At 47.9% G+C, this 12,661-nt stretch overlaps 1 protein-coding gene across 1 annotated transcript in view; it reads left to right on the plus strand.

Moving 5' to 3' along the window:
- CACNA2D3 (calcium voltage-gated channel auxiliary subunit alpha2delta 3) overlaps positions 1-12,661 on the plus strand; it is a 1,003,844-nt gene that overhangs the window by 542,127 nt on the left and 449,056 nt on the right. The window contains exon 10 of the mRNA XM_066244394.1: positions 11,575-11,664. Coding sequence (XP_066100491.1) covers positions 11,575-11,664 — 90 coding nt within the window. The remainder of the gene's footprint in view (positions 1-11,574; positions 11,665-12,661) is intronic.

Below are 12,661 nucleotides of genomic sequence, written 5' to 3' on the forward strand. Positions count from 1 at the left end.
CCTCCTTCAGCTAGTAGCTCAATTGGTTTGAGCATCGGCCCCGGGCACTGAGAATGGCTCAGTTGGTCCGAGGGTCAGCCTCAGGTGCTAAAAATAGCTCAGTTGATTCAAGCATATACCCGGACAGGGGTTTCTGGGTTGATCTCAGTTCGGCCACTTACAGTAGTCGGTCTCACTATCCTATCCCTCTTCCTCTCACTTAAAATAAATAAATTAATTAATTTTAAAAAAGAACAAAATAAATAAGGGTGATAGAATTAATATGTTATTCCTAATGAATTAATGAACTTAGGCACAGAGGGTCAGTGACTGGCAGGATCACAAGGAGACTACTAGACAGTAGTCCAAAGGAAGCAGCAGCACCGTCAGTGAAGTGAATGTCAAATATATGCCTGCCTGTCTGCCTCCCTATATACATACATAAGAATAAAACCTAAATCTGACCGATTTACCAAAATATAGGGGCCAGGGGAACTTGTTAAATGTCACTTAAAGAGTGAAATTCAGATTCTGGGACATTAATGACAAACAACTTTCTTTCTCAAACAAAAGATCATAAGTGAAATAATGGAGAAGGAACTCAAATGAGAGACCTAGGTGAACCCCCAACCGATCACAAGGCATGGACCTTACTTGAATCCTCATTCAAACTGTGTGATGTGATTGGCACAATGTGGAACACACATTCTGCATTTGATTTTACAAGTCTTTATCTTTTGGAGACGTACTGTCATGGTCACAAATGAAATAATGTGATGTCTTGGATGTGTTTCAAGATAGCTGAAGGCATATTAAATATCTATTTTGTGTGACAAGCCCCCCATCTCCAACTTAATAGCTTATTCCAACAAACATTTATCATCCCATCCAGTTTCTGGGGGTAAGAAGTCCGGAGTGGCTTAGCCAGGTGGTTCTAGCTCAGAGTCTTGCATCAGGTTTCACTGAGGGTGTTGACTGAGGGCTGCAGATACCTGAAGGCTTGTCTAGGATGGCAGATCTACTTCTGAGCTCATTCATATGGCTGTTGGCACGAGATCTCAGTTCCTTGATAGTAGCAGTGCATTAGAAGCTTCGTTTTCTTGATAGCACTTGAATGGAAGCTTCAGTTTCTCACTACAAGGATACCTCTACAGAACTGTTTCCAACAAAGCAGTTGGCTTTCTATAGAGTGAATTATCCAATGGAGATCAGGAGAGCAGCCATGATGGAAACTAGAGTCATTTCCCACCTAATCTTGCAAGAGGCACGCCGTCACTTCTGCTATATTCTCTTGGTCACAGAGCCCAATCCTGGCACACTGTGGGTGTGAATGTGAGGTAGTGAGGCTCAATGGAGGACATCTTGAGAACTATCATGAGGAAGATGAAAGTAGGCAGTGTTAGGAAATCATTAAAACAAAATTCACCATGAGTTGACAAAAAATTTTGTATAATAAAACTGTTTTTTGTTTTGTTTTTGAAAAAAAAAAATTTAGAGACAGGATGTTTGGATTTAAATCCCAGCTCTGCCATTTCTTAGCCGTGAGACCTGGTCAGTGATGCAAACCCTGTGAATCTGTTTCTTTGTTTATAGAATGAGGGTAATGAGAGCACTGTACCTCTTGGGTTGTTTGGTGAGGCTGGAAGGAGATACTAGTCAGGGGTTCTCAGGCCAAAGCGGGTACGTAGAAAGCACACAACAGAGATTAGTTGTCAACACTATGGTTTTCTCTTTTGTCATAGTTGCTTTCTTTATGACAGGCCTCAGACTGTCCTCAGGACCACCTCTTTTCTAGAAATTCTTTTCTCTAACTTTTTATGATTTTTCTGGGAAAAGCTACCATTCGTTTCTTGTCTCTTTACTATACATGACCCCTCCCCCACAACATGCTGAAGAGTAAAGCACGTGCTCCATGTGGAAGTGTGTTGTGTGTGGGAGAGAGAGAGAAAGAAAAAGAGAGAGATGTCTTTGGTGCTAGGCTATGTCAGCACGTTCTCGGGGAGTGTGCACTGAGCACCTCTCCCACGGCTGGGTGTGCCACAGCCCTTATCCATCCAGCACCACCCCTCCCTCCTTCTGTCCTTAGCAAATTCTTCTGTTAAAGGTTATATGACACTTAGCCCTGGTCTTGCTATTAACTTCAAGTTCAGAAATGTGCACATAATCCAGGCCTGTATAAGTCACGGACCCCATTCTCTGGTCACCTGGTTGATCAAGGCCCAGATATATAACCCAAGCTGGCCTAATCAGAATTTTCTGATAAAAATATTTCTGAAATTGATCTGGTATAGAGTAGCCAGATTTAGAAAAAAACAAACAAACAAACAATGTACCAAATTAACTTTCAATTTAGGATAGTAATAAATTTTTAGTATATTGTTTGTTGTTTATTTGAAATTCAAAGTGAATTGGGCAGCCTGTATTTTGTGTGGCAGCTCTTGCTCTGACCATTGGGTGGACTAGTCCAGGGACATATAAGACCAGTGATATAGGCAGCTATGTGGTCAAGAGCCTGCTGGTGAATAAAAGACAGAGAACCAGGAGGTAGACACAGCGAGCAGTTCTGGGAGCATCTTTCAGTCTCTGGTCCCTGCCTGCACTTCTTTCCGTAGGAGCCAATGACTTTTCTGTTGCTATATGTAGAGTTGTGTGTGTGTATGGGGGGAGGGGGGTATGAGGTTGTTTTTGCTTTCAGAATTTTTATTTTTTAGGTAAGAGAGGGTAGATAGTGAAACAGACTCTCATATACACCCAGCAACCCAGCAACCCCATCTGGGACCATGCTCGAGTACTGAGCTATTTTTAGCTCCTGAGGCTGACACACTCAGAGAAACTGAGCTATCCTCAACTAGTGGATAGAACCAGTTGAGCCACTGGCTGTAGGAAGGGAAGGGGGAGAGAAGCAGATCGTCACTTCTCCTGTATTCCCTGACCAGGAAGCAAACCCAGGATGTCCATACACTGGGTCAATGCTCTATGCTCTATCCCCTGGGCCACCGGCCAGGGCCATGCTTTTACAATTTTGATTTGAATGCTTTAATAAGCTTAGCAGAACACTGCTATTGGTGCCCTATTAATAAGACCTAACCTTTACTGAGTTCTTACTATATGCTGGACTATGTCTGAATTATTTTATTAATTTGTCACAGTAACTTTGTGTGGTATAAATAAGAAATTATTGACCCAATAATTTCCCTTCTATCAAGTTGTTATGTTGATATTAATATACATATGCACTACAACACTCTAATGTGTGTATAAAGAAGTTTAGTAGTATAGTAATGTTTGAAAAAAATAAGTCACTGAAAACTTAAATGTTCATCTGTGGGAGACTAATTAAATGTTGATACATGCCCCCCAAAAATCACAGTGGCCTTATAGCATATTTGTTTATTTACAGACTTGAATGAGAATGGAAGAAATTTAGACAGTTCAGATTAATACTCAAATGTAATTAATTTGGCAATATATAGAGATCATTGAAATCAATACATCTTAATTGAATAACCATTTTATAAATTTCTATGAATCTACCAAGTAATCACATAAAAAAAGTTCTAGTTTTATTGTGTCATGGGTCACACCTCTTTGCCAACCTGTCCCAGAAATGAAGTGGCCACCCATGGGGTGGATCAGGGTACACCCGTCAGCATGCCCTGCTGACACCGTGACTCCAGTGTGTCCTCAACACCCAGCACCTTCCCCACTGGGCTGGAGCTTTGTGTTTGGTGTGAAGGACTGTCACCCTGACTGTGAGGGGATGGCTGCATACAGACGAGCCCTGCGCCACAGTCTTCCTGGATGCTGACTGCAAACACACATCTCTTCCGACTCGAAGCTTCCATGGAGTATGGCACCTCATTTGGAATGAGCTAAAACCGTGACTTCTAGCTGCTCTCACACACTACAGCTGATAAAAACATTCTCCTTCCAAGAAACAGAGTTGAATCAAGTCAGGGTTTTCATAGAGTTTATAAAAGATGAACTTGGACCTTGGGAATTGTCAGGGAGATGTGAAGGGTGAGGCCTGCTGTTTGCACACATGCTCTCCTGCCCAGCCAAGACACAAAGCAGACGCCTCTGTAGCATTGGGCTGTGGCTTCCCTCAGTCTCTCAGAGGTTCACAGAGCTGGTTCCTTCAAACCCCAGCCAGGGAGGATGACAAGATAACACAGAATAGCAGCGAGTTCCGCCCACCAACCCTGTCCGCCGTGGACAACTGTGGTGGAGGCGCCAGTCCATTGCAGATACTTCCCAATTGTGGAGAACCACTGATCCCAGACTCATTACCATCTCACATGGCATAATTAGTGTTCTTGTCACAGAAGTGAGCTTGTGGCCAATCTGACTGCCTGTATGAAATAACACTCACTGTTCACATCCAGGGGATCTACCTTGTCTCCACTTCGGCTCTGGCATGAAACAGCTGCCACCTTCAGATGCCTTAGTTTGTTACAGATGACATTAAGGGGAGACGGGGACTGGCTCAGACGAGGCTCTAACAGAGTCTGTACATTCTCCCTAAATTGCAAACATCTGGGCCTGCCTCTTTAATACCAGCATTCTTGGGCCATCCTGTTTTCATGCTTGAGAAACACCCTGTCTGCTCTCCTTACTGGGATCAAATGAGAGTCTGATTCTCTGGAGCCTGGGCTTTGAGGTAGCAATGTACCAAGATGGGCACCTTCCCTATAAAGTGTATTATCTGGGCATTGCCCTAGGTCACTGTTGTATGTGCCCAAAAGATGTAAAATTCAGCCAAGGGGTTGCTGAGGCTAAACAGGAGCCTGGGGGAGACATTCCAGGCTTCAGGGTGGGGCGATGTTGCCAGGAGGAGTTGTAGCAGGAGAAAGAGTCCATATTTATATTTAACCAGCTGGTGGTCCAGTGTCCCAGTCAGGTCAGAAGGCAGATATGGGCGCCCTCTGGGTCTCTGACAGAGGGGTTACTGTGGCCATGGGACTGATCCCAGAGACTTTTTGAAGGTTTATTTGGAAATTTCAGCGAAGACTTTGACATCAGAATGAGATGGACATGATTATTGGACACTGACTTAACTGATGTCAGCAATATCCCTATTTTAGGAGAAGGAAAGTGGTAGCATATGTGTTACTGACAGCAGAACACGGGAGAACCTCGGAAGGGCACCCTTACCAGGAGCTCCTTTGTGTTAGAGGCCACTTGGCAGCCGGGGCAAAGGAACTGAGTAAAGTTAAGTGTGAGTGATAAACACGTGCCCTGATCAACACCAGAACAGGAACAGCAAACTTCCCATAGCTCCTGTGCTCTCCACATGCTCTTGTCCCATTGGACTTTATTTACAAATCACCAATCCAAAGTTAAAATTATTAAAAATTCCAAGACTGTGACAGCAAAACATTAACCTAAGTGCAGGGACCTTCTAAGCATGGGGCCATGTGCAAGTCCCTGAATGGGATGGTGGCTTTGCAGATGACCCTACGGGCTCTGTATCCCTGCATGCTGACTTTATCAGCAACCTTGAGAGCTGGGACCTGGGTGTTGGGAGGGGCTCTGCTCCTTAGGGGTTTACACAGGGGGCTCAGCACTTTGAAACCCACCCTCCTCCTCCTTGTCCTACCACCTTGGGTGAATATTTCACTGTTCTGAGTCTCTATCTGCTTATATGCAAAATAGGAACATTAAAGTACCTTTCTTTGAAGGATGTGAGGACGTGTGAGTGAGGCAGCACAAGCCCACAGTGCCGGCAGGCAGCTGGTGTTCACCAGCCCTGGCTGCCGTTGCTGGGCTTGGAGGTGGTGGTTTCTGAAAGCCTTCCCAAGCCGAGGTGCCGCAGTGACCATCAGCCACACCTAACGGATGATGGTCACTTTAGGTCTGCTGAAAGGCAGGGACTTGATGGGCATCACTGGTGGGGGCGGCTGTTAGCCTCCCCCTCAAATATCCCCAGCAGACCACTGGTTCTCAAAGGCTCTGTGGGTGGGGTTTGGTCTCCTGATGTCCACTTTCATGTTAATCCCCTGCTTTTTAATTGGGAGGACTCAAGCATTCATTATAATCACATAGACAGGAAAAAACATGCTTGCTATGATCACAGAGAGAGTTGTCACTGTTGATTCCACTGAATCAAATGCTGGTGGAGGGAAGGGTTATTTCAGCAGGACGCCCACTGGCCTGTGTGCTGTGCGTGTTCCACGGAGATAAGCAGCCTGGCTGTGCCCGCTGGCACCGGGCACGGGAGTGTGGCGCTCGCGCCGGCTTCCCTCCCCGGGCCTTAAGCTGCCTTAATTGCTTTGGAAGCGAGTCCTTCTCCCGGGCAGCAGCATATGCTGCACGAGTGCCTGAAGCAAAGATAAAAAGCCACCGAACTCCTCCTTTATTGAAGTTTAATAATAAAGTGGAACTGTCACCACTTCCAATAAACTGTTTATTTAATTTAGGAAAAGAATGAGAAGCGGCCACCTTCTGGCATACAGTTGTTGAGGAATGTCTCCCTGGCTCAGGCAGTCTCAGACCTTCTGTTCTCCGGCCCCTGGCTCTGGAAGACACGCAGGTCCTGGTGTCAGTGAAATCAACCGCATGCCCTCTCCATCCATAAAACCTGGACTCAAAGGGCACAGCGACTCACTGTCCAAGGTGTATTGGACTATAAAGTTGCAAACCAGAAAGATGGCATAGAAGAAGTGTTGAAGGATTTTTCATCAAATATTTTACTGACAGTGACATTAAAAGTCTCACATTTTTCTGCCACTATGGTCCTTTAGATGACTTCTCTTTTCCTGTGGTATCAGTGAGAGCTTAGCCCAGTCCCGCTTGCATTTAGAGAGAAACGAAGGCTCGGATGAACCAGGCTAACAGAGAGGGTGAGCGGCATATCTGGAATTGGAACTCAGGCCACCGCCTGCCACCTGCTGCTCTGAGGCACCACTGCTCTGACCCCCTCACCCCCTCACCCCCTCACCCCGCCCCCAAGCCCGTGCAGGGGCCTTTCCATCCCCATTTCACAGGGGGCAAAGCGGAGGCTTCAGAGCCAAAGCTGCTTGCCTCAGGCTCTCACAATTGGTAAATGGTCTAACCAGAACCAGAACTCAGTCTCCTGACCCCCAGTTCAGCTCTGTTTTCCAGAGCCCATGGGGTCCACAGACCAGTTGCTTACAGGCAATGACTATAATACGATTGCAGTAAATACTGGTTTTGGAATCTTGGATCAGCCACAGCAGGAGTAAAGGACGTCCGCACTGATGAGGAGGCTGCGAGGCAGTCCCCCGCTTCTTGCTTCCCTCTCAGACACTGCCCTGGAGGACTCACCATTAGCACACTGCTCTGCCTCGGCAGCACAAGGGCACCCGGAGGTGCTGGGTGGGGCGTGCCTTGCTCTGTGTCACAGGCACTCACACAATGCGTGAAAACCAGAAAACCGTGAAGTGCAGTGACAGCGGTTAAGAAGGGGAGGAGGGCCTGGGCGTAGGTAAGATGAGGAAGATCATACTCATGCAGGGGGAGCTTCCGGGAGGTGTTGTCTCAGTCAGGGTAATTGTGATGGTCATGGTCATTGAAGTCCTTTCCATTAAGTGGTCCATATCCAGCTAAATCTGGTCAGGCAAAGGAGCAAACATTCTTTGGCTCATATGCCTGACAGTGGTAAGCATGGCTGGGTCTAGGGGCTCAAGCCATGCTCTCATGATTCTATCTTGCCCTCTTTCTTGTGGACTTTTTCCTGCATGGCTGTGACCTTTATTCGTGTGAGCTCTTCCTGTGCAGTGGCGAGTGGCTGCTGGCAGCCCCAGGCTTCCTCCCCGACGTCCCGGTCATCTCAGTGGAGAGTCTTCTTCCCCACATGTCAGTAGAGGCTCATGGACTGTGTCCTGTGCCCATGTCCACCAATTCCTAATGAGACGGAAGTCACAGATCGGTCAGGCCTGATGAATGGGCCACGCCTTGATCTGGGAAGGAGGGAGAGAGGTGTTAGCCTTACCTAAATCGTATGAATTATGGGCTGCGGGTGAGAAGGGAAATCAGAAGAAGGGGACTGGATGCTGGACAAGCAAAAATCACACGTGTCCATTGAATACAAGCCTCAGAGGTCCCTCCGATGGACCACTGGTCAGTCAGTGGCTTGGTGAGGAGAAGGGCTGAGTCTCCAGGTCAGCGCTGTCCAATAGCACTTCCTGCAGTGAGGGAGCGCTCCGTCTTCACCGTCCAGTGCGGCCACTGGTCAATCAGTGGCTTGGTGAGGAGAAGGGCTGAGTCTCCAGGTCAGCACTGTCCAATAGCACTTCCTGCAGTGATGGAGCGCTCCGTCTTCACCGTCCAGTGCGGCCACTGGTCAGTCAGTGGCTTGGTGAGGAGAAGGGCTGAGTCTCCAGGTCAGCGCTGTCCAATAGCACTTCCTGCAGTGAGGGAGCGCTCCGTCTTCACCGTCCAGTGCGGCCACTGGTCAGTCAGTGGCTTGGTGAGGAGAAGGGCTGAGTCTCCAAGTCAGCACTGTCCAATAGCACTTCCTGCAGTGAGGGAGCACTCCGTCTTCACCGTCCAGTGCGGCCACTGGTCAGTCAGTGGCTTGGTGAGGAGAAGGGCTGAGTCTCCAAGTCAGCACTGTCCAATAGCACTTCCTGCAGTGAGGGAGCACTCCGTCTTCACCGTCCAGTGCGGCCACTGGACCGGGGCTGCTGAGCACTTGAAATGTGCTAGTGTGCATGAGGAACTGAGCTTTAATTTTAGGCTGTTTTAATTAAATTTATTGTAAATAGCTACCTGTATGTAGCTCATGGCTACCAGAGTGGACAGAGCAGTTGTTAGTGGACGCTGGTCACAGGAGACGTTTTCCTGGAAGGCAAGGCCTGACTGTGGGAGAGGAGAGTCGGGCTGAGGGCACAGTGCACCTGGCAGACCAGGAGGGAGAAGCCGCTTTGGTTCAGGTGATGGAGGAGGAGCAGATGGAGTTTGTATGGCAGGGAGAGGGGAGAGAAAGAAACAGAGTTCTTCATCTGTGATATCATTTGGAAACCCTTAACCTGAGGAAATATTTTTTCCATCTAATATATGGACCAGATTTGTACCAGGAAAAAACAAAATCACAGCTGACCTCATTATAAAAGTGAATTCCATGACATGTTGTTACGTTTTACCCTTAAGTCTACAGCAATAAGAGCAACCATCGCCTGAAGCGTCTTTCGACACATGGATTCAGAGAAAGATTAAATGGAGTTCCTGTCTTATTAAAAATATACTGTTTAAAATTGAGTGACTGAGCACAATTAAATGCAGTTGACAGAAGTGACATCAGATGAATAGAATGCACTTGTCAAAGCAGGGTCAGTCACTGCCCTGCGAGCCTGGGGCTGGTTGACGGCCAGCCTCTCTGTGAGAAGTGTGAGGGGCGTGCGTGGGGCGACACTTGCCAGGCGTGAGACCGCTCGGTGGTCCCCTCACCCCACCCATGAATCCGGTTTCCCAGGGAGGCTGCACTTGGTGAGGCGAGGCCAGTCTGTCCTGACCCCCTCCAGCTCACCCCCAGCCGGGTCACCTGGGCTTCCTCAGAATCACTACCTGCCCGATGTGTTCACAGAGTGCTCATGGGGGACCCGCCACGTGTTGAGTCTCCTGCTGGGCCTTGAACATGAGGCAGGAGGACCAGAGAAGCACAGTGCTCAGTTCCTGGCAGTGTGGGTTCTCTGGTTCCCTGGCCTTCAGCATACCTCTGCCCCCTCGCTCAAGCACTTGATAATCTCCTGTAGACTAAGCCGGAGCCCAGGCACAGAGATCAGAAGGAGCATTCTGGAGCCAGACTAGCCAGGTACATGTCAAGCCCATGGCCAGTGACTGGCATACAAGATACTAAAAAGTAAAGCGGGCATACAGAGGAAAGAAGGAGGGCATTAGAGTGGGTGAAGCTGACCTGGGGCGGAGCCTGGGCCGGGCAGCTAGGAGTATGAGACTGTGGGCACAGTGTTGAGCTCAGTCTCCCCATCTGAAAGGTGGGTGGTGGAACCTCACAGGATTGTCTGAGGACTCAGCTACCTGGTCTCTGCTGAGAAGCTAGAGCAGGCTTGGGCAGCTGGGCTGCTCTGGTGAACGTGGAGGTGTGACTGCTGAGGGCAGGCTGGGCCAGGGAAGGGTCCATGGGTGATATGAGTATCGCTATGGTGAGTGATCAGCTTTACATTCAACCGTGATCCTTGCTGGGCATGGGTTTCATTTAGGCTGAATCGCCGTGAGGAGCCCACTCAAACTTAAGCCCGGTTTGCCAGCAAGCTGCCACCTGTCCCCATGAGCAGAAGCCTCTGGTGCTTCCTGAGGGGGCCCAGGCAGAAATGCATCACAGAACTGTTAGCCATGGTGTCTATGACCTGTTCTGATTCTACGATCAGTTTCAAGGTCCTATATCAGGTGTCACCATCTGAATACTGATGGCATGCTTGGGCCATTGCTGGGTACCCGGGCATAGTAAGAGAAAAACAGTCCTAGGCAGGAAATCACCAGCAAACATGTTCCATGAACCCACCCTCTCTGCCCCTCTCCCTCCTGGTGACCTCTCCTCCCAGTTTCCCCAAGAGTAGGGTGTGGGTGCCTTTGGGAAGAAAATAGTTCATTTCAATAGGAAATAGTTTCAGAATGGGTCAGTTGGGAAATAATGCCAGGCAACTGTGTCACTATGGACATGGGCTTTGGGTCAGTGGACATAGCACACACTCACGTGTCCCTGGGCATGTCCCTGGACTCACTCTTGCTTGCTTGTTGGGAGCAGACATATGTGGGGCTCCAGGAAGTTCCTTTTGTCCCCTTAACTCTCCAGCTGATGCTGGGCTTCTGCGGAATAAACACAGCTGGAAGGTCTGAGGGGTGGCTTCCCAGCATGCTCGTTCCCATTCTGCCTATTCCTTGAAGCACTTCTGATTTCTAGCCTGTGTCTCCCTGGCCATAGTCACACTTCTCATGCAATCAAGTCTTTATCCTTGCTTTTTGGAGATGGTTACCGAGTACCTCCTGTGTATCAGAGTTGTGGGAGACTGAGTCAGCAACCAGATGGACGCTTAGGAACCTCTCAGTCTTGTGTGGGGACAGAATGTAATGAGGCAGTGACATACCTGGTGTGCTGTGTGCAGGGGGCGGCATCGGGTCCCAAGGAAACATTCTAAGCCAATCTCAGAGGGGGCTGGTCTGGGAAAGTATCTCAGGCAGGGAGGGGTTCAAACTAAGGTCCCAAAAGTGGGTGGGGGAGCCTGGCAGGAGAGATGAGGAATGAGTGCGGAGAGGGTTCCCAGGGGAGATGAGCAAACACAGAGTTCGAAAAGTGACCAGGAATGGGGGAAGGGGGGGGGAGAGTCATGGGAGATAAAACTGGAGAGGAAAGCTGGAGTTTTAGACAAATTCAGAGATTTTCACTAGAATTCAACAAAATTTTTTTTTCTAAAATTAAATCAAAGCTAAAAAAAATGGATATAGAAGGTAAATTTTGCATGAAGTAAGTCATATTTTTAATTTCAAAGAAAAAAAATTGACCATCTGGGTCTGAGATTCCTTGGTCTCGCCTTGGCATTGCCTCCCTGTTCACTCGAGGCTGGCGTTCCACATAACAGGACAGACGCTAATGGATTTTCTGCTTTGTTGTTACAGCACTTCCGGGAGCATCTGGACAAACTTTTTGCCAAAGGAATCGGAATGCTGGATATAGCTCTGAATGAAGCCTTCAACATTCTCAGTGATGTGAGCTGCTCTTTGTCTTTCCTCTCTTCTCCAGCAGAATAGAGGGAGTATTGTTTTAGTTGTAGACCAGCATTGTTATTTGCCCTGGCTGTCACTGAGCAGCATCCACAGGCAGAGGAGGGGAGGGTGAGGTGGCCATGGAGAGGTCTGGGGAACCAGGTCCAGCCAGGGAGGTCAAGTCCGCCCCCTGCTGGGAAGAGTTGGTGGTGCAGTGTGGTCAGGGGACTCACCCACCAAAAAGGCGTATGGACTCTGGAACCAGAAGTGTCTCAACACCTGTACACCTTATAATGCAGATTTCTTTTCACCTGAGACATTCTCATTGTCTTTATGGAGTAGACTCATTTCTCATTGTGTATCACACCTAATCCTTGAATGTGATGATGTTCTGAGGGTGAAGGGCTTCTCTGTGTAGTATGTTTAGGGAGTGCTATTCCTACCTTTCCTTCCCTCTCTTCCAGCTCCTTGGAGATTCTCAATAAACAACACCATAGTCAAGGCTCCAATAAGTACTGCAGGAAAGAAATCTGCTTAGCCTGCTGTTTCCCACACTTTAAACACAAACTTTTTTCCAGTAGTACCTGTTGACAGTCCATGAAACATGTTGGGGAATGTTAGGCTGGCGGTTCTTTTCCTTGGATCCAATTATGTTAAGGCAGAACAACATGAGGTTTTTGTGTTCTTGTTATTCTGGGAAGAAAGTAGGAAAAATAATGAATACCTTGATCAATGCAAGTTCTGTATCATTTATTTAGTTAGTAAGTATTGTAAGCTTTTTAATGTCAGACACTGAAAATACACCAGGAAACAGAATAGGCAAGCTGTTTGCCTTAACGGACCTTACATTTTAATATGAAGGTCAGCAAATGTTGGCATTGGAGCCACATCCAGCCTGCACCGTTTTTGTAAACAGTGTCTCATTGGAATGCAGCCATGCCCACCTGAGCGTGTATTGTCCGTGGCTGCTTTTGCACTACTCTGCTTTTGCACTACTCTG

Source organism: Saccopteryx bilineata, chromosome 10 (genome assembly GCF_036850765.1).
Source record: "Saccopteryx bilineata isolate mSacBil1 chromosome 10, mSacBil1_pri_phased_curated, whole genome shotgun sequence".
Lineage (NCBI taxonomy): Eukaryota > Metazoa > Chordata > Mammalia > Chiroptera > Emballonuridae > Saccopteryx > Saccopteryx bilineata.